The following is a 23287-nucleotide window of genomic DNA, read 5'->3' on the forward strand; positions in this document are numbered from 1 at the left end:
GCGAGGCGCTGCTTCAAGGACACCACGCTCGGTTTCTTTATTTATTTTTTAACTTTAACACTCAGTGCAGACAGAGCTCGCTTCAAGGACACCACGCAGTGTTAAAGTTAAAAAAAAAAAAAAGAAGAAATCAAGCGCGGTGTCCTTGAAGCGGCGCCGCACTCAGTTTTAAAGTTAAACAAACATTTGCAATGCAATAGATCTTACATTTACGCAAGTTTAAACTATTGGCGTGGTCATTTACAATGACAATAGCTTAAACTCATGAAATGTGAGACATTGCATTGCAAATGCTTGTTTTCTTTATTTACCAATCCAAGATAGCAAATGCTATTTCGCTGAATGTCTGCAGTGGCAGAATACAGGTCATCCCATCAAAAGAAGGGTAAAAAGGCTGACCTCCAGGGGCGGGACAAACAAGAAGAGGAAGCTAAGCCACCTCAAAAGAAACAAGCATTTACAATTCAATAGGTCTCGCAATTGCGAGTTTTTGAGCTACGACCATTGTAAATGGCAATGCCTTTTATAATATTAAAAGGCAGTGTAATTTACAGTACCAATAATGCAACAGCAATACCTATTGTATTACAGAGCACAGTGTCTGTGAGGTAGGTGCCGCGCTCATAATGAAAGTTTTTGGGGGAAAAAAAGAGGTGGTGTCCCTGAAGCGGGCGCAGCGCTGATTATTAAAGTAAAAAAAAAAAGAAATGAAACTGAGCGCAGTGTCCCTGAAGCGGGCACCGCGCACAACATCAAAGTTTTTAAAATGAGTTTTAAACGGAGCGCGGTGTCTCCAAAGTGGGCGCCGCGCTCAGCATGCAAATACAAAAAAAAACAGCCGCCATTGTCCCCATCAGTGTCAATAACCAAAATAGTGCTCACCCACTTATAATAATGCAGACCGTGTAACAAGCCAAGTAAAAGGTCCTGTCCTTATGGACGGTAACAAATGCAGACAAGGCGGTACCAAGGAGGGACTAACAAGTATGATTACGAATCAGAAGCCAGCATTTAAGAAGGACAATGACACAAGCCAATGACAAATATGGGTGGAGAGTGGGCAGGGTTCCTCTGCATACTCTATTACAGCATGTTTTGCAGAGCGAGCAGTGCATGTGCACTGCCGCTAAGCTCGACCTAAAAAGCAAATGAGATTGCCCATAAGTCAACCAAAGATAAGCAATGGGCAAGCTCTAAGCCCACTGTAAGGCTTTTGCTATGGTCCAGAACAGGTGTTTCTCAAACAGCTAAAAGCTACTTAGCAGATGAGACTTAGAAATAAATTAACTTAGCACTGATCCCTGGAGTATAATTTCTAAGTTACTTCGTGTACAAGAAAATATAGCTCCACTCTATCGATATGAGCGAACAAATATAGAAAAATGCTTTACACCATTCAATAGATTCTTAACTAGAGCTGCACTACTAGCTAGTAATTTTTCCAAAGAACATATTCAGGAGACCCGTGTAAGGTAGCAAGCAAAATCATACATTAGGGAAGGGACAGGGACACCTCAGTGGGTACCTACTAGATAGTGGGTCAGAAGCATCCAGAGTTATAAGAACCCACTTTTGCACTGTTCAGTAAGTATCTTTGAGATCCAACTCCCACTGGTAAGCACTCTACAGTAAATATGCTTGCAGACCTGTAGGGAAGCAGTTCACAACATCCACTAGAGACTCTTTTGCTATAGCACTCACCAGCTCAGCACCCAGGATGATAGGCCCTGTCCCAAATACAGCTCATGAAACAATCTGGTAGATACTTACCACTAAGTAGCTAATCGCTATATAGAATTCTAATTTCGGATCCTGCAGCTTGTTAGCATTCATTTCACAAGATCTAGCCAAATAATACAAATTACAGCTGGCATCTTCAAGTCTATTCATGTCTAGATATGTTGCTTACTAACTCTTCCCCTCAATTCCTTCTAGAAAACTAGAAATTGCTCACCTTTAACCACTTTCTGCTCTTTTTCAGCTTGGAAAAATTGTACAGGTTTCCTTTTTCTATCTTTGGCTCTGTTTAAAAAACATACAAGATACATATCACATCGAGATCATAAATGAATATACAACAGACTATAGAAACAAAATTAAACATCCAAGAACCCAGGCATTTTAAACATACTCACAAGAGCACAGAACCTGATGTCAATTATATAGTAGGAATCTCTTTTAGTTAATTGGCACCTGCACTGAGTAACTGAAAGCATCAACAGCTGTGGTGGCTGTAGGCTCTTAACTCAACATTTCTTCACACTCTGTTGTTTACTCATCAATTTCCCTAACATTTTTTATTAGCATCACTACCTTGCAATAATTTTTTTCAGAGGAATCTTAATTAACTAAGCTGGTGTCCAAGGACACTGGGACATTAACACTCGCATAGCTAAACCAACTAGACTAAAAGGACAAGTTACTTACCTTAGGTAACGCCTTATCTGGTAGAGACATGATCTAGCCTCAGATTCCTTACAGTTGAATTTCCCAGGCGTCAGACCGGATCCAGAAGATATTTCTTCGAGCAATACCCTTGTACGCCGGTAGGTGGTATCGGTCAGCTCTACGTGACATCGTCAGTGTTGTCTCCACCGTTGTGACATCCGCATCACCTACAGAGTGATCCCCTTGGCACGCTGACATCAGTTACGTCTTATGATTTTTCACACAAGGACCATAAAGCCATGAATTGCACTGACATTGGTGTGTTTCTGAACAACTTGGGCCCTTAAAAGGAACAGCTCTGACCCTAAGAACCTGTCCGTATTGCTGGGAGGATGGGTGGGTCGGTAAAGAATCTGCAGCTAGATCATGTCTCTACCAGATAAGGCATTACCGAAAGTAAGTAACTTGTCCATCTGATAGATACATCTAAAGGCAGATTCCTTACCTTTGAATAGATACCCAAGCAAAACCATCCCCGGAGAAGGGACTGCGGACAAGTTAGACCAGGATGTTCTGCAGGACAGAGCGGCCAAAAAGGCCGTCCCTGCGGACTTGCCCTGCCAGGCAGTAGTGCTTAGTCAACATGCGCAGAGACGCTCACGTTGTTGCCTAACAACTGTTGAGGACTGGGACACCATGTTGCACTGCCGTGGTAGCAGCCTTAGCTCTGGCAGAAAGAGCCCTTAAGCCTTGAAGAGGCTGCTTTTTGGCCAGAACGTAACAGATTTTGATGCAAAAGATGATCCATCAAGAGATTGTCCTTTTCTGCACCGCATGACCCTTCTTGACTCCCATGTACCCCACAAAGAGTTGGTCATCCACCCAGAACTTTTTTGTGCAGTCAAGGTAGAACGACAACGCTCTTTCTGGGTCCAGACGGTGGAGTCGCTCCTCTTCTTTAAAGGGATGGGGAGGAGCGTAGAAAGTGGACAGGGTGACAGATTGCCCAGCATGAAATGGTGTAACCAATTTTGGTAAGAAAGAGGCCCTAATGCAAAGCACCAACTGGTCAGGTAAGGAGGCTTGGATGACATTGCCTGCAATTCGCTCACCCTCCTGGCAGATGTTATTGCCACTAAAAAGGCTGTTTTGATGGTAAGCAGCCGGAGGGGGGAAGTTGTGCAAGGGTACGAACAGCGCACACATCAGGAAGGTGAGAACCAAATTAAGGTTCCACTGAGGCATGATGAAAGGGGCAAGTGGAAACATATGTACAAGCCCCCGGAGATATCTACTTAAAATAGGGGATTTAAATAGAGAGAGTTGGTCTGGCAGATAGGCCAAAAGGTACTCTTTGAGAGTGCCCAAAGCAAAGCCATGCTGGGCAAGGGTCAGGTAAAGAGTAAGATTTGAGAGGGAAGCAGAAAGAGGATAAATATATCTTTCTGTACAAAAGTTTACAAACTTGTTACAGCAGCAGGCATACACGGTCTTGGTGGAGGGCTGTCTATATAACACTGCAAACTCCGGGTTGAATGCTATCAACTACCGCTGCTCAATCTCCACGCAAGAAGGCATAGAGTTGACAGGTTCGGGTGGAGGACTCTCCCCTGTTACTGCGACAGAAGAGCCTCATGAAGAAGCAGCCTGATCGGAGGATCAATGCTCAATGGGAGAATCTTGGAATACCAGACTCTCCGTGCCCAGTCCGGAGCCACAAGAATGACTTAGGCCTGGTCGCTCCTGATCTTCTTGAGCACTCTGGGCAGGAGTGGCATGGGCAGAAAGGAAGCCTGAGCTCCACTCGAGACGAAAAGTGTCCACGAGAGTGAGCCGCCTTGAAAACTCCAGCACAAAAAACTGCTGACGTTGCTCATTCTCGGAGGAAGTGAATAGATCTAACCAAGGCTTTTCCGATTGCTGAAAGAGAACTAGCTAGATTAATTCGGCTGTAAGCTCTGCGTGAAAGAACACGTATCGACCAAGGTGCCACGAATGGGTGAGCACTGCCTCATTGAATATACAACAGAACCTTTATTGATCATATGAGTTGTCATCCTTTCTTCTGACACTGAACATAAGTGTTAAAACAGCACTCAAAATCTCCCTAAATATCCGGTGCAACAATTGACTCTCACTCTTGGAGGATAGAAAAGAACCCAAGTTTGGATGTAACTTTCATCCGCCACATCTCTATACATACTGGATCCTATACGGACGATTGTATGTGTCAAACTGCCCCCAGAATTACAGTCCTGATGAGACCCGGTATTTAAAAGTGGGTCGAAACGCCGTCGACAACAAAATAAGAGACAGCCTTGACTGAATCACTGTATATTGTATATAAACTGTCCTTATAATTTTTTCCAATAACCTTCCACCAATCTTTTTTTTCTTGTCACATTGTATGAGGTTATGGTTTGTTTCACTGGGGCTCACCATTCACTGTAAATGTAAGAAAGAGAGGTTTTGTGTATATATAAAATGTGTTTTTATATGTGATATAAAAAAAGTGATTATTAAATAAAGACCTCGGCTGAGGCTTGGTAGATTTCAGTAGTTTAAAAGGGTCTTGTGTAGACTTACTGTGTTTATTATTGATTTGTCTTTGTTTTTAAAAATTTTGTATTCCTTTTTCTTGACTTCCTGGTATGAGATTAATTCCAAGGCAATCATTGAGATTGTATGTAATTGAAATTTTTTTTTGAATGAGTTCCTTGTGAACATTGTTTTACAGTACAAAGAAGGAGAACTTGCGCCATCTCTGGATTGAAACGCCATTTGTGACCCGCTAGGCATAGACGGCTCAGTTAGTCCTCCTGGGCGATCAGAGAACCTGCTAGTTGAACCACCAGGGATATGCCCTGATGCTCCTGCCATGTTCAGAGACGCAAGGCCTCTTAACAAAGGGTCCACGACCCCAGCCTGCCCTGTTTGTTGCAGTATGACAGGGCAGTAGTGTTGTGCATGAACACTTGAACCAACTTTCCCTTTATTGAAGGAAGAAAGGCTTTCAATGACAAACTAATCACTCGGCGCTCCAGCAAGTTGATGCGGAGTCCTCTGAGCTCCACCTCTCCCAGATGGACGAACCATCCCAGAAGTGACATCTGTCACTAATGTATGATCTGGTTGGAGAAGAGAGAGGAGTCTGCCTCAGACCCAACTGCGGGTGGTCAGACACCACTGCAGGTCCTGTCCAGTTCCCTCCAAGATCTGAACCACGTTGGAGAGATTCCCCTGATGCTGCGCCCATTGGAGCTTTAGGTCCCACTGTATAGCCTGCATATACCATCTGGCATGAGTCACAGTAAGAATGCAGAAGGCCATGAGGCCCATCAGCCTCAGAGTCATTCTCACTGAAATCCAGAATTGAGGCTAATACATCATTATCATAGTCTGAATATCCTGGACTCGCCATTCAGGATGATAAGCCCGAAACTGCACGGTGTCCAGAACAGCTCCAATGAAAGGGAGTGTCTGAGAGGGAGTCAGTTCTGACGTTCGGCACGTTATAAACCCAAGCAAATGCAGGAGGTTAGCCGTAGTCTTGAGGTGGAAGACAATAGCCTGGTGAGAGCCCGCCTTCAACAGCCATTCTTCGAGATAGGAGAGACTGACACCCCTGATCTGCACAGATGGGGTGCAACCACTACCATCAACTTGGTGAACACACAAGGGCACTGGTAAGGCCAAAGGGGAGAACTGTGAACTGAAAGTGCTTGGGCCTACCGTTAACCGCAGCGAGCGTCAATGGCCAAGCAGGATGGGAACATGAAAGTAAGCGCCCTGCAAGTCCAACGCTACCATCCAGTCTCCTGGGTCTAGGGCAGACAAGACCTGAGCCAGAGTGAGAATCTTGAACTTTTCCTTTTTGAGGACGTAGTTGAGGGCTTTGAGATCCAGGATCAGATGAAGGCCCTTGTCCTTTGTTGGGAACAGAAGCAAAGTCAGTTGATCCTTCATCAGCCAGTTGCAAGTTGGAGGCATAGAAGGGTGGGTAGTCTCTAAGGGGAGGGACTAGCCCCTTCGGACTATCTGAAGAACCCATATGTCCAACATGATGTTTTGTCAGTGGTGGAGGTAATGGCTGTTCCTGCCACCACTGGTCGCCCAGGATTTTGAAGGACTAGACTAGGAGGGTTTGGAAGCTGAAGGAGCAGGAGGAGTGGGGGGTGAACTGATCCAACCTCTGGCCGCCCGACCCTGGGGGGGGTGCGAAAAGAGTCACGCCCACAGATGCACAGAGGTGGCTGAACTTACGCAGCGTTGTGGCTGGGGTATGGCCGGCGTAGCTGAAAGCTCCTTCCATAGCCACGAAAGGGGCAAAAAGAAGACGGGGACGTGTGGCCACTGAGAGACTCAAGGACTTGGTTGTTGCCGGTGAGTCCTTAAAGTGCTCTAAGGCCATGTCTGCTTTGTCTCCAAAGAGATGGGTGCCATCAAAGGGCATGTCCACAAAGGAAGCCTGGACATCTCCAGAAAAGCCAGAAATTCTCAGTCAGGCATGGCGTCGAACAGCCACATTATTCAGCCTAGCGAGCCGGTCGTATGAAGCCGACAACGAATGGTGAACTTTGCCGCATCTCTGTCTGTTGCCACATGGGAGAAGATGGCCCATGCTTGCTCCAGGACCTGTGGCAGCACTTGCGCAACCGTTTCCCACAGGGATTGGGAATAACGGCCCAATAAGCATGTGATGTTCACCGGCCGCAATGCAAGGCTGGCGTGAAAAAAAAATTCTTACTTCAACTATCCAGCCTCTTGGATTCCATGTCCAGGGTGGAGAAGAGCATGTTCCCTTGCCCAGGTATAGGAGGGCCATTTGGGCATACCCCTAATTATTTTGACTGCAGGGTGGAGAAGAGAACATACCTTGTGAGGTACAGGCTTGGACCATCAAGCTATCGGGAGTAGGGTGGTTGGTGAGGAAATTTGAGTCGGCCGGTGCAGGGGGATAGCGGTGGGCGATTGTCCTATTCACAGAAGCCCCTGTGCTGAGCTTGGACCAGGTTCCCAGAAGGACATCAGTCCAGGCCTCATTGAATGGCAGGAAGGGTCCCAAGAAGGAGACACCTGGCTGCAAGAACTCCATCAACATGTTCATCTTGACTTCCACCGAAGGGAGCTAAAGGTCCAGGACCTCAGCTGCCATTCTCACCACCATAGCCTATGAATCTCCCTCCTCCATAGCCACGGTAGGGGGAGTAAGCAGGCCAGAATAAGGGGAGGTATCTAGTCCACTGGCCTCACCAAATTCATCAAACCAGTCCATTTTGTGTTGAGGCTGGTCTTGTAAATGGTCCAGAGACCACTCCCAATCTTCCTCCATTCCTAGCCTGTCAAAATAAGGCTGAGGAACCGACCTAGGACCCAAGGGTACTGCTGGCGCCGGAATCGGCATCGGTAGGCGCTAATCCGGCTCGTCGGGGATCAGTATGCGGCTGGTGCCACTGATGGTCACCAGGAGACTAAGGAGTGTCAGTGTCGGCAAAGACTGCAGTGGCACGTAAGGAAAAACATATCTGTTGTGAGAGGTGCAAACACTAACTCACACAGCTTACAATGGCATTAGTCACAGTTGACGTGGCCTCCCATAGGCCGCCATGCTGCAGCCCATGGGAGACCCCTGATGTACCCATGTCCTAGGTACCTTAGTACTATCTACTAGGTACTTCCAAGGGTACACAAGCAGCCAATTGTGGAGACACCAAAATACTTACCATGTCAATGTAGGGGAGAAAGCATAGTTGCTGGGGTCCATATTAAAAAGGATTCCAGTAGATAAGGTCACAAATACACAGAAATCAGGCAAAATGTGAGGGTAACCATGCTAGAAGGATCCTACCTTCCCACACCGTCTATCAGGAACGCATAGATGTAGCTGTCCCCCCAGCACCCAGATATGGATTGGAGACAGGCTGACAGTCACAGAGCCACAAGCACAGAAATTCCCAATTTCCCAAAGTGGCATTTCCACATTAGTAATGTCAAATCCACTTGCACTACCAGAGAGGATTTGCTATTACTAACTCATCAATATCAAACACTATACTGCTACTCATCTACACAAAGGAAATATTGCTCAATAGTCTTTCCACTGATTCCCCCATGTAAATCAATGCGAGAAGCAGGCCCCACCATTTCCAACACATCATCCACTGCCAATCGCTACCAGTGCATGTAGCACACACGCGCACAAGCCCTGCCTCTTCCTGACACAGAACCCTGCCCCCAGGGAGTACTCCGATGTAGCGAAAGACATGCAGAACCTTGGCAAGTGGATTTTTAAATGCCAAGCCAAGTAACAATAACCTGCACACACAGGTCCCGCCAGGGCAAACTTGTGGCACATATGATGAACTACTTCCATGGGTGGCCCAACCAATGCTGTAGGCCCACAGAGGAGCTTTTAGTTACATGCCCTACGTATATGTCTTACCCCTAGACAAGGGACTTACAGCTAACTCAAATCAGCTAATCATGTATACACCAATTGCCAGTATGTATATGACAAGCAAAGCGCTGTGGCACTGAATGGAGGTGTCAAAAGCATTCAAAGCCCAAAAGCTAGCACATAGATTAGCGGAAAACCATGAGGGACAAAAGCAAAAAGTTCAGAGAAAGCACCAAGAAAAGGGCCATTTCCAACAATCAACAATGCAAATCAGGAGGAGGAATCGCAATTATCTTCAAAGAAACAGCTCCACCACAGCCACTGAGAATGCAAACCCCTAACTGGAGTACCTACACTTCAAACTGCGAATCTCCAACCTCCACCGCGAAAGAATCGCCTATAGAGGTAGAACCGGATTGGATGAGTACAATTAATGCTATCAGCCCACTGGGGCATAGTACTAAGACATTTGTATACTCGTCAATTATGAAAATTAGGCACTTGCACTTTTTGACTAAGTCTATATATTTGTATCACTCTTTTTATCACTCTTTTATCACGTTTATCTACGGTGGTAATTTTGAGGATAATATGGATAATAAGGTGCATTTAAATAGAGTACACGATTATACAAGTTTGTATTTATAAAAACGCTTCAATCATGAAACTTTGTAAATATTGAAATGGTGCTAGTCGCAGTGTAAGAAACACCATTACAAAATGGATGCCAAACTGAACGTAGTGACAAGTAGTCCTACTTGTATGTTTATTATTTGTGCACTATATGTATTCTAGGTTTACAAACAGTTCCTCGACCCGTGACCAAGGTGCGGCTGCACCGAAACGCGTTGTACTTGCTGCATGTTTTGAATAAATTTACACGCTACAAGGAACTGGGCTCGAGCTGATTCTTTTGTGAAGGACTAAGAATCGTGGTACGTGTTTTGAGGGTCGCGACCTCACTCGAGTCCGCCGCCGTAAAGAGGCAGAGAGACTCACGACTGTTGTGGTTGATTTATATATATATATATATATATATATATATATATATATATATACATACACATACACACACACTGCTGGCGGTCGCCAGTAGGAAGTTATAGTAAGGACCATGTTTCCATAGGAAGAGCATATTTTGTTTTGCTTATAACTTTGGCGATGTATGATGAATCTTCATGAAATTTTCCAAACTAATTCTTTGTTCATATCAGCTCCTATGTTGAAAGTTTGGGGGTGATTCGTCAAGGGGGGCCGAGAAAAAAGGGGGGTCCCAAAACGTGTTTTCTCCATGCAATTTCCATAGGAAACTTTAGACAAGGCCGAACGGGTGAACGGAATTACCCCAAATTTGGCAGGGAGAAGGGTCTTGGTCTAGAAAGCACGCTTTTGTCTATTTGGTGTAAATCCGTTCAGTAGTTTGGGAGAAATATCGAAATTTACAGATATCGATATTTGGGAATTCTGCCATCTGATTGGCTGAGGCGTTACGGGCATGAGCTAGCTGCTTATTGGCTGCGAGCGGTAGCAACTAGGAAGTTTTGGCAGCCATTTTGTGATTCTGTTGAAGCGAGTAAGGAAAAAAAGGGCGAAAAAAGTAGGAAAGAGGAGGGTAGGAGCACTGTAACCTCTGTGGGGTGTTTAGGGTGTGCTATACAGGGGTGCGAAGCCAACTACTCATACCTACCAGTCTGAAAGTGCTGGGCTACGGAAATTAGGTGAGGTATTGCCTAGAGTCTGATGCTGCTAAGGTGAGCTGCTGCGGGACTCTGGGATTAAAGCGTAAGCCCAAACTGTGTGTCTTATGCTATGAAGTCATGTGCCCACTCCATTGCACCACACCTGTGGAAGTAATGTCAGCATGAGTTTATACCTACTAGGACGAACTACTGACCCCTACTGGTCTGAAAGTGCTGGAGTACGGAAAATATGTGAGGTATTGTCTAGAGTCTCATGCTGCTAAGCTGAGCTGCTGCCGAAATCTGGGATTAAAGCGTGAGTCCAAGCTGTGTGTCATATGCTGTGAAGTCATGTGCTCAGGCCGCTGTGCCACATCTGTGCAAGTAGTGTCAACATGTAGTTATACCTACTCGGAGGAACTTTTGTTTCGAACATTGTAAGTTGTGTATGGTGTTTAGGGGGTGTTATACAGTGAGTGCGAAGGTAAATTTGCGCGTATCAAATCAATTCAGTATTTGTAAAGTGCAAACTACTCACTCGTATGGGTCTGATGACGCTGGGGGCGTAAGCTGAGCTGCTGACGGACTCGGCTATAAAGGCGCTGAACTACTGACCCCTACTGGTCTGAAAGTGCGGCGTACGGAAATTAAGTGAGGTATTGCCCAGAGTGTCATGCTGCTAAATTGAGCTGCTGCTGGACTCTGGGATGAAACCGTGAGCCCAAACTGTGTGTCCTATGCTGTGAAGTCATGTGCTCTGGGCGCTGTGCCACACCTGCCCAAGTAGTGTCAGCAATATTTTATGTTTAAAACGTTTTTATTGAAACAAAACAAATCATGGGGGAGGGGGATAGGAGGTTAGGGTACATATAATACAATAAAAGAAAAAGGTGCAACTCAAGAGGGTTGGCGAAGGATTGCTCGGTGGTCCAGAGGGAAAGCACAGTAAATGAAAGGCAAGAAATGCACTCTGTGGGGTCCCTGCGTGCATATCCAACACCCCAAATCTGAGCAATGAAAGCCAGCATCAACTTAACGAAGCACAATCCACCCCCCCCCATCCCCCATCCCCCCAGTAAAGAAAGGAAGGAAAAGAAAAAAAAAAAAACAATACCCCAACCCCCCCCGTCCTATGGTCCCGCGCCAGATTTATCCTCCCCAAAAAGCCCCGCACCCCCCCTCCCCCCCCCAAGGACCCCGTCTCACATGTGATCTAGTCCGCCGGGATCACCGGCGGCGTCAGCCTGAGAAGCCTAAGATACCTCGGACAGGTGAGCTCCCGGAATTCGGTGGACAGCAGCGCTAGGAAGGGTTGCCACAGCTCTTCAAATTGGTCTATCTCCCCCGCCACCGTAAGCGACAACTTCTCCATTCCCAGCACATGCCAAAGCCTATGCAACCAACCCGTGGTGGAGGGGACTGTGGTGGTGCGCCAGTGGATAAGGATGTTCTGGACCGCAGACCCCAGCGCAATCGCGATCTGCCTACCCCTGCGGGACTTCAGTGGGTACATTAGGTCATTGGGGAGGCCCAGCAAGACATACGCCGGAAAGCGCGGCAGCTCTATCTCAAAGTGCTTATCCACCTCGTCCAAAACTTCCTTCCAGTAGGCGGTCAGCACGGGGCAATCCCAGAGAATGTGTGAGAGGGTACCCCCCTGCCCGCAGCCCCACCAGCACCCCTTGTCAGTGTGTCTATGCATTTCATGCAGTCTCTCCGGGGTGTAGTACCAATAAGTGGACACCTTAGTAAAGGTCTCCGTAAGGCCCGTATGATATGCAGAGTGCCGCGCCCGATACGCAATTTTGTCCCATTCCTTGTGGCTGAGTGTCCTACCCAATTCTCTGTGCCAGCGCTCCCTCCCCGGGTTATAATAGTGAAACGGCGGGGGTTGTAGGTACTTGTACAGATCGGTAATTAGCTTAGCGTCGGAGGTCCGGGTAGCCAACCACCTCTCATACGGTGTAATTTGACGAGCAGCGGTGCCACGCACCTGGGGCTGAAGGGCCCAATGCCGAACCTGCATGTAGCGCAATCTGTCCAGCTCCGTCAGGCCGAATTCCTGGCGAAGTTGCTGAAAAGAAATCACGCCCTCCGGTCCATAGATCTGGAAGAGCACCCTGCAGCCCGCCTGCACCCAATGGGAAAAAACTCCCGGCTCCATCCCTGGGGAGAAGTCCGGGTTGCCCACTATGGGCGTGAACGGCGAAGGGAAGGTGGTGAGGCCCCGAGCCTCACAGACTGCATCCCACACCCTCAGGGGGACCCGCGTAACAAAAGAGGCGTAAAGGTTAGGGGGGCGATGCGCGCGGCGCAAGAACGGAACCTCTTGTAAGGTGCGGCCCGCCACTGCCTGGTCTTGAAAGAGCCAGTGTTTGTCGGACTCCCACCTGCTCCACTCCACCAGATATCGCAGCTGTACCGCCTGAAAGTACTTACGGAGGTCCGGAATACCGAGACCCCCCGCCTCCGGAGCAAGCGTCAGCAATATTTTATACGTAGTAGGAGGAAGTTTTGTTTGGAACACGGTAACTTGTATATGGTGCTGGTAAGTGATTCGCAGCACTTGCAAAGGCAGTGCACACAGAACATGCAGCAGAGGTGCAAGGTATAGGTGGACGTAAAAGGAGTTGACCATGTGTTCGGGATGCCCTGCTATGTATCAGTGGCTCTGCTTGTAGCTGCACTGGCTTGCCGTGTGCCAATCTTGTGGATGAAATGGCACAGCTTGGTGCAATGAGCCGGGTCTGTGTGCAATGGGTGCAGGGCAGGGTTGTGGTGGGAGTACGTGTGAAGGCCATTTAACGCACGCTAACTACGACAAAGGACTTTTGAGTGTGGGATGTCCACTCATTGTTCTCAAACCGGGCAGTGGGTAGTGTGGGAGACGGATGCAAATATTATCGTATCTGTCAGGGGGGGCTGACCACTTGCAAGTTCCTTCTCGGAGCAGCAGATGTGTTAGCACAAGATAGCTCAGACAAAGAACCTTTCATCCATACAGTAACTTCTCCAGTTGCATTCATACAGGAAGTGTACAAAGGCCCGTCGTGGGTGTTGTGGGATGTCTGCGACCCTGGTCATCATGGATGAGATGCCCAGCACGTGGCAAATGGGCGGGTTCACTGTGTGTTACGTTGCCAAACAGCTGCTCCTCCCTCCCACGAGCCCCCACATGTTTGTGCGCTGCGCTGTTGTACCCCGTGCACTCCTACGGCACACCTTTCTAATGCCTATTCGCGCATGTCCTGCGGCATTCCAATGACACCGTGACACTGCCGTTTGGAGGTGGTGCATGCCACTTTACAACATAGACTGCTGCATTCCTTGTGGCGGCCATAGCAGAACACAGAGACACACTTACCGCACTTCTTGCACACGGACATGTGTGAGACACCCCGTTCCCTTTGCCGCGTGTGCATGCAGGAGAATGCGTGCATAGCTACATCTCCAGGCTCACTGCCAACACTGAGGTGACATGGTAACGTCGGCTGAAGACAGCACACTGTGATGTTGCAGGGCCCGTGCCTATCATGCTAACACAATGACCACACGGACATACTTGCTCAGATGCAGGTTCGGGGGGGCGTTGGCGGTCCTGGGGTTGTTGCGATGAGTGTTGTGGCCCTCATTGGTATCCGTGTATCATGCTCATTGATTCTATGGCACCTGTGGGTGTTCAGGTGTGGCTCTTGGCTATGTTCCTTTTCATGCTGCAGGTAGTCGTCCTGCTTAACACCAGCAGAAAGCAGGTGTAAAATCTCTGGTGGTAACACGGCTTATCGCCGGAATTTGTTTTGCATCGCAGTTTTTGCCTTTCGCTGTGAAAGTTGTGATGTGGTTTTTTCGTGCACAGAAAAATAAATGAACTGGGCAGTGTATCCCGTCAAGATCCAGCACCTGACCCACTATTCCCAATCAATATAAATACAATGAGAGTTCTTCATTGATTTTGTGTGTACACTGTAAATGCACCCACTACCACAGTGCAATTGAATACAGGATTTTAGTATTTAGAATAAGTCGCAAAGGTGCACCTTGTGTGTTTTTGCACGGGAACACCTACTCTGCATCTCATTATCAGCACTTTAATGCAACTACAGTTGAGATAAATCTAACACACTATTCAGAAGCTGGTGCAAACTGCAGACATCAGCAGTATTCCCGCGATAACTGCCCCAAAATTTAACACCATGGTGGACACCACCAAATAACATTAATAAGAACGAGAAAGAGTCACACAGCACTTAAGTAACAATCAAAAACTTTATTGAATTTTTTTTTCTTTCAAACTTTATTTTTTCGTAAACGTAGATATAAAGGATAAAGTAAATTTAACAAAATGAACACAAAACAACAAGGCGGAAGACTCCTTTCGGGTCCATGAATGTCGACGACACAGCCTGGAAAAGAAAGCACAAAATAAGGATGTGTGTAATGCGCATATCAAAGGAGCGAGACACAGAGAAGGAAAAAAAAGCCAGAGAGAAAAAGAGAGGGAAGGAAAGAAAGGGGGTGAGAAAGGGAGAAGGGAGATGGAGAACGAGGAGGAAAGGAAGGAAGGAAGAGAGGGAAGTGAGAGAGAGATACTGCCGCCCCTGCGCATCCATGACCAAATAATTACCAGTTGCCATCGGAGTGTCTACCAGTGGGCACTCCACGTGCCCGTCAAAGCTCCGCGGCCCGGCAGATCTCACAGATGTCTGAGCCCTGAATGGCGGAGACCACATCAGCTTCTCCGCGGCCCGGCAGATCTCACAGATGTCTGCGAGTCCTGAGTCATCAATGGCGGAGACCACATTAGTTTTTAGTACCGCTAACCCTGTGCAACGCAAGTCACCGGACGTGGTGGTAGGCTGCTGACGGCCATACAACTTAGGGTGTGACTAACCCTGTGCAACTCAAGTCAGCGCCACGTGGTGGTAGGCCCCCCGACGGCCACATCAGCTTCGGGTGGCACTAACCCTGTGAAAGTCAAGTCCGCGCCATGTGGTGGTAGGCCCCTGACGGCCACATCAGCTTCGGGTGGTACTAACCCTGTGAAAGTCAAGTCCGCGCCACGTGGTAGTAAGCCCCTGACGGCCATGCAGCTCAGGGTGCGACTAACCCTCTGCGCAACTCTTCATGGACTCTTTATGATTCAGACCCATGGAGCGTCCGCCATCCAGTCACCACCGGCAATAAAGGCTGTGACGTTGTCGATGCATTATATTTGCGTGGTCACATGGCCTGTGACGCATGTGCCGGATCGATGTGGTGTGTATGCAAACCTGCCCTCAGGGAGTGGCCGTGACATGTTGACAACTAGAGCACTGACCTGCAAACCAACAGCGAGTACGCCTGCATCAGGTAGCTATGTGGGGGTGTGAAAATGTGTTTTCTCAATGGATTTCCCATAGGAAACTTTAGACAAGGCTACAGGTCAAACTGCTGAACGGAATTACGCCATATTTGGTAGGGAGAAAGGTCATGGTCCAGAAAGCACGCTTTCTTGCATCGAGTGAAAATATAAAAGAAAGGTCCCGGGGGCAATTTAATATACCAGAGCTCTGTCCGTGCGAGATAACCCTTTCACGCTCCCTCTTCCCAACATCACCACTTCGCAGCTATAGCGTTAGAAGTCAGTCCGTCGGCTCGCAGTTCTCTACCTTTGCGAGCTAGTACGATGCTGTGCCTGTACCTCTGCGAGCTACTACGCTGCTGTTCCTGTGGGAGCAGACGGCTCGTAGTACTGCGTCTGAGTCGACCGGACGGGCCGCAGTTGTCCCTCTGCGAGCCTGGGTGCGAACTGTTCATAAGTCACACTACATAAGCATTGAAAAGCCATTTTGTGATTCAGTCCGTCAGCTGGCATCTGTCCGAGGCATTTCTGAAAACATACCGGAGTTCTTTCTGTAAGAGATACCCCTTTCACGCTGCCTCTCCCCACATCAGCAGGTAACACACCCTCTTCCCACATTACCAACATACCGCCAACAACCTTCTTGGGCCCAGAATTGTCCCTGTGCGGTTGCACAAAGAAGAATCTTAGTCATGTATAGATTTACATATAAAACATTTTATTTAAACAAAACAACAACAAATAAAACTGAAGGGAGTCTGGTGCTGTGGTCGCTGCCACGAAGTTGGGGTTACTGTCATTCAGGACTCAGGACACAGTTCCACATGTGGTATCGGCTTTTATTGAACAGGGTTAGTGGCACCACGTGTCGCGCCTTGTGTTGTACAGGGTTAATGGCACCACGTGTCGCCGGCCTTGCATATGGAAATATGCCTGACTGATCAAAGGGAGTCTGGTGCTGTGGTCGCTGCTACGAAGTTGGGGTCACTGCCATTCAGGACTCAGGACACAGTTGCACATGTGGGATCGTTCGGCTTGTGTTGAACAGGGTTAGTGGCACCATGTGTTGCGGCTTGCATTGAATTCTGCCTCAATAAATCCACGTGGTGAGGACTTGTGGTGCAGTTAGTTAGTGGCACCTGAAGCACTCGAGTGCGCACCCTGCGATGATGCGTGGTCCGGGCGGGCCTCACTGGTAGCAATGTCTTTACATGCTTTGAAAGAATCTTCATAGCAATCAAAATCTCCAAGTAATTCCATTTCAGTCCTCCAAGGTTTGAGGAGTTGGAGAAGAGCTAAACAGAAAAACTCTCTCTTATCTGGTGTATCATAACTTAATTTCCTGTGATTATTCAAATTTCCTTTGGCATTCTTTAAGAAACATCCATCAGATCCAATTACAGCATATTTCCCTTCATTTATTTTTTCTGTAACATTTTTTCTAAAACTATAATGTTGCAGTATTTCATATAGACATATGTTTTCCAGGTATGGACTTCCATTTGGATAGTATGCGAGGAACAGTAATTGAGTTATCTGCAACGTATTGTATGTCCATATTTGCATTCCACATCTTCAAAATTACAGGATTGTAATCAGTAATGTACTTCGATTTTTCTGTTCTTTTTATATTAGAAGTATTTTTGGGTGATTTTCGAGTGATAGTATGCCTCACTGCTGACAAAACTGTTCATTCTTCCATGCGATGATTTATGGTGCACTGAGTTAGTAGTACCTTTGGCGCTCAGCGTGTACGTACCCTGAGATGATGCGTTGTCCGGGAGGGCCGCACTGGGAGCAATGTCTTTTGTCTATTGAATTCTGCCTCAGTAAGGCGACGTGTCGATGTCTTGAGGGGCACGGAGTTAGTAGTACCTTTGGTGTACAGCGTGTGCGTACCCTGCGATGATGTGTTGTACGGGAGGGCCGCACTCGGACTAATGTCTTTTGTCTATTGAATTCTGCCTCAGTAAGGCTACGTGGCGATGACGTGTGGTGCACTGAGTTAGTGGCATCTGAAGTACTCCGCGTGCGCGCACCATGCGATGATGCGGGTTCCGAGAGGGCCGCACTGGGAGCAATGTATCTTGCGTACTGCACTGCGTCATCTGCAATCTCTACTCCATCTGAATTGTGAGGCCTGCTGTCCGCAGTGTAGATCGAAGGCAGTAGTCCGGCCTATTTATTCACACTCCTACGCTGAAGTGGCGTACGTCGGACCAGTCCACTCCGGTTACGCTTATGCTTACAGGGGGGGGGACGATACAGCTACATGACTGAGATCATCCCTAGTGTTTGACGTAACATGGTTGGATCCACTCTCCACAACACTACAAGCACCAGTAGTATTTGTGCACATGGAGAGGTGTGTGTTCTGCATACTGAGATGTGTCCAGCACATCACCGCTACACTTTGCATTGTGTGCATTGTTATTCATGGGTGAATTGCTTCCTTCACATATAGTTTGTTCACACCTGTCCCAACATTCAGCTATTGTGTGGCTGAGGGGCCATGCCGTTTTCGGAAAGTTTGCTGTCTTGTTCTGCGCTGCCTCGGTGGTGGGGTGGTCCTGGGGGTGGTGGTGGGTGTTGTGGCGTTCTTGGGTGTCGGAGCTGCTTGATCAGTAGGTCTATTACATGTGTTGGTCTTCAGGTGTGGCTCTGGGCTGGGCTCCCTTTCATACTGTTTGTAGTTTAATATTTAAAAAACAAGACAACATTAAATAATAAATAAAAAAATACAAAAACAATTTTTAGGATATAAAAGTTTCACATTTCACTTTTTTTTCTTCATAATTACTGAGAAAAACATAGGTTTTATGAACATTATAATTAGAAATTAGCTTTTAAAAAACCTTTTAAATTCACTGACAAAACCATAGGTTTCAGGCACGTTATAGTTACTTGGACATCTGACTCATATAAAACCAGAGAAATTAGCCCGGTATAGTTAATTGAGCTAACTATAACTCGCGCACCCGCAATGCACTGGTGATGACCTCACATATTAAATCACTCATGACATGGTCAGTGACATCACTCATGACATCACTGATGACATTACATACTAAGCTTTTTAGGAAGACCACTGTAGGGAATTCCACCCCCTTTGCCAATAGCAGTCATCCCAAAAAGCTCATTAACAGTATCCCCTATGGGGAACTGTTAAGACTAAAGAGAAATAATAGCAGTTATTGGGAATTTCAGAAGGCAGCTAAATCCAGTATGCAACAATTTAGAGTGAGAGGCTATAGCGAAACAGTTCTGTCACAGGCCTTATCTAGAGTGAACAGCATTGAAAGGAAAGATCTATTGACTGACAAAAATATTAGAAAGACCGACAATGGGTCTTTCAGGATGATCACTACCTTCTCAGATAACGCTAACCAATTGAAGAGGATACTGCGTAAGAACTGGCATATTTTACTTACTGACAATATCATAGGGGAGGATCTACCATCTAACCACCTAGTTACATTTAGGAAAGCTAGGTCCCTTAAAGATAACTTGGTACATAGCCATCACAATGTTGAACCTAAAAAAAAACTCTAAGAGCACTCAACGGATTTTATCCGTGTAGAAAGTGCAAAGCATGCAAAAAGAGCAAACAAACCCTATCATATAATGTTCCAGGACTAAGTAAACCCTAAAGTACTATGAAATTCCTTACCTGTACCACTCCCTATGCCATATATTGTCTAGTGTGTCCGTGTGGGCTCCGATACATCGGAAGCACCATTCATCCTGTGAAAATACGGATACTAGAACATATGAGGGCGATTGCCAATGTGGATGAGTCTTACCCGGTTGCAAGGCATTTTATCAAAGTGCATGGTCGTAATAGGGATCTTCTTACATACTACTGCCTTGACCATGTACCAGTCAATCCCAGGGGAGGAGACAGGATACAGAGATTGAGATGCTTAGAATCGCGTTATATCATAGATTTACAAAGCAAGACCCCTTTGGGTCTAAATAGCAGTGAAGAACTCGCAGTACATCTAGGTTGAATAACTGTTTTATTGGTGCGATTCTGTCGTCTGATAATTTCATATATTCTTTACTTGGAATATGTCATCCAAGGCTTTGGATGGCATTGGTTGTTTTCTGTGATACCTGATTTGTGCAATTTATACTATAATATATTTAATATATGAAATTGCCTTGAAATGTATAAGTCCATGTAATTGGTTGACGCTGAATGAATTTAATTGATTACTGCTTAAATTTAGAATCCGGGCATAATGAGGACGCAATGGGGCCCATCCAGGACGAAATAGTTAAAATGCACTAATGAATCTCTCGAATTAGAATATGTATATATAAAAATGCTGGTTTGAAATGTGGGGAGCCCATCCATGGGCATTATTGAGTAATCCTCAACATACACATTTAATGGAGAGCGTATTTAACTGTTGCGATATTTATCGCATAAAGTTGCATTTTTTCCATTCTAAGATGGCGGAACATTTTCACTCACGCTATGGTGCGCTAACTGATTAGTCCGTTTTCTGTGTTGTATGCCCGGAAACTGACAATGTGTTTTGTTGTATAAATATGCAATGGGGGCTGCGGCGTTTCGTGCAAATATTGACGAAGGCTAAGCGCCGAAACGCGAATGTGTGCCCGGACTCCAAGTCTGAATAAAACTTTTGGATCCTGCCCGCGAGTGCTGTCATCCTTTAACGGGTACGATTACCCGAGGAACCTGGTAGCGTTATATATATATATATATATATATATATATATACACACATTCTGTGCAGGAGTGTTGCAGGGATTCTGCTCATGCACAGAACAATGCGCAGGAAACCAGGACCTCAGTGAATTGTGGTGTACCAAAAAACTCACCTCAGTACCCAGAACCCCTATCCGACTAGCATCAGTGTCTCATTCGTTCTCCGTATCATATCGAAGCTACCAATGATTAGACAACCCAGAACAAGCGACTTAGAGTACTCTCAAGAATGGTGGGAATCAGAAACACCTTTTCGTTATTATTCTCATATCAGTCCACAACATGAGTAATCAGAGACGCGGAAATGTATAAAATGTTTACTTTTAACTACATGCTCTAAGATGCAGTACTTTGGCTAACATAAGCAGACAAATGATTAGAAATAAAACCATCAGCATTGTTACAATACCATAGAAAACAAAGGGAGAAATCATATTACAATGATAGTGGAAACAGGTCCTATAATACCTTGTGAACCACCCTCCCCTGGCTAATAAGCTAGTTTTATATAATAACAGAAGGTCTCTAGGTTTGAATGGGGAACCCCATACCTCAAAGATCAGCTTAGGTGAATCACATCACAGGATCAGCTCTGCGTGTCTGGAAAGGTTTTCTCCAAGTGTCTTAATCATGCATGCAAATGCAATATTAAAGGCACCCGAGTTTCAGATATTTGCAGCTGTGTGCTTGTTGTGTCTAGAGAGTGGGCTGATCAACCTGAATTCACCAGCATACATTGTTATTTGACCTTGACGGTTTCTGCACACAGTGTTCAGACTAAGGTCGTGGTGCACGTCTAGGGATGTGAACAACAGACCGTTCTCATGTGAAGAAAAAGCAAGCAAGCAGTTTTACTTGTAATAACTACCTGTAGTGTCGTGTGCAAAAGCAGCAAAGTGGCAAGATGGCGCTAACTTCTAAAACGCTTATGCTAACATAGCAATGTAGGCAGACAAAACCCTGTCTCCACTACAGGAGGAGGGAAGTAACAGAGGCTCACCTTACTTAAAAAGATTACATAGCACCACTTGCCCCACAGCTTTGTCAGCATTGTTGGCAGCTTCCAGACAGTAGTGCTTGGTAAAGGTGTGTCTGCTGGACCAAGTTGCAGCTCTGCAAATCTGGTGAAGAGGCACACGAGCAAAGAGAGCAGGAAAAGAAGAGACTGCTCTAGTAGAATGCGCTTTAACCGTTGTATGAAGTGTCTTGCCCGCTTGCTGATGGCAAAAGGAAATTGTACTAGTTATGGGATGTCCTTTACGCATCCTGCCGCAGGCTATAAAAAAGTTGATCAGTTTTACGGATACAGGCTGTCTTTTGCAGATAAAATCTCAAACACCCTTTAACATCTAAAGAATGTAAAGTCTTTTCCGCTGGCGACTGTGGATTAGGGAAACAAGTCTTCAAGATGACCGGCTCATTCAGGTGGAAATTAGATGGTACTTTAGGGGTAAAGGCCGGATTAGTGCGGAGCACCACAGAGTCTTTGGTGAATTGAAGAAAAGGCGGTTTAATAGTTAAATCCTGTATGTCGCTGACTCGTCGAGCAGAAGAGCTAAAATCAGTGATGTCTTCCAGGAGATGAATTTGAGATCGGGCCTATGAATGGGCTCAAATGAGGGCTTCATGAGTTGTGCCAATACAATGTTCAGATGCCAAGGCAGAGGCGGGCGTCGAATTGGCGGAAACATCCGAATTAAGCCTTTGAAAAATTATTGTATTATTCTTGAAGAATAAAGCGAATTGGAACCATCCTGCCGGAATCTGGAAATTGCAGCCAGAAAAAGCTTAAGGGTAGAGTGAGAGAGTTCGGATTTCGCTAATTGTAAGAAAAGCAGAAGCTGCTCTGGCGTAGAATAAACAGGGTGAACATTTGAAGCGTCACCCCAAAGACAGAATCGTTTCCACTTAAGTTTGTAGGTTGTGATAGTGGCGGGGGCTCTGGCGTTAGCAAGGATCTCTCTGCAGTCCGAAGGAATAACTAAGTTGGCAAACTCATAGTGTTTAGGCGCCAGGCTGCCAATCGCAGGGATGTTGGATCCGGGTGGCAGACCTGTCCTTGGTTCGTAGTAAGAAGGTCCGGAATTGGGGGGAGCAAAATTGGATCGCACTTCGACAGAAGTAGGAGCTCCGTAAACCAGATCTGGCGAGGCCATCTGGGGGCTATGAGAAGAATGCGGCAGGGTTCTCTCCGCATTTCCCGAAGCACCCTTGGGACTAGAGGAATCGGTGGAAAAGCGTAAGCATACATTTTTGGCCAGTTCATCAAAAACGAATTCCCACACGATTCTCGTTTGGGAAGCCAACTTGCATAGAATTGGCATTTGCGGTTCAGGTTGGTCACAAACAAATCCAGATTGGGGAGCCGGCATAGTTGAAAGATGCGGTCCAGCTTTGGTTGATGAAGTTCCCCCTCGTGGTTGGTCGAGATCGACCTGCTCAGGGAGTGCTCTAGAATGTTGAACACTCCCGGAACATGGATTGCAGTTAAAGTGATCTGATGCTGAATCGCCCAATCCCAAATTTGCTGAGCTTGGAGGGATAGCAAAGTGGACCTTGTGCCCCCTTGTTTGTTTACATAATGCATGCTTGTTGTGTTGTCCGTCCGTATCAACACTGAAGCTCCGTGAATGAGGGTGCGAAAGGATTTCAGCGCCAGGAAAATCGCCAGCAACTCCAAGAGGTTTATGTGCCAAGTTTGTTGGTGGGTGTCCCATTTTCCCTTGACAGTGAGGCCCTGAAGA

At 46.5% G+C, this 23287-nt stretch overlaps 1 protein-coding gene across 2 annotated transcripts in view; it reads right to left on the minus strand.

Annotated features, from left to right (window-relative positions):
• INO80 (INO80 complex ATPase subunit) overlaps positions 1-23287 on the minus strand; it is a 670892-nt gene that overhangs the window by 503138 nt on the left and 144467 nt on the right. For both annotated transcript variants that reach the window (XM_085626921.1, XM_085626922.1), the window contains exon 4: positions 1955-2022. In XM_085626921.1, the coding sequence (XP_085483047.1) occupies positions 1955-2022 (68 nt within the window). The remainder of the gene's footprint in view (positions 1-1954; positions 2023-23287) is intronic.

Source organism: Triturus cristatus, chromosome 9 (genome assembly GCF_964204655.1).
Source record: "Triturus cristatus chromosome 9, aTriCri1.1, whole genome shotgun sequence".
NCBI lineage: Eukaryota > Metazoa > Chordata > Amphibia > Caudata > Salamandridae > Triturus > Triturus cristatus.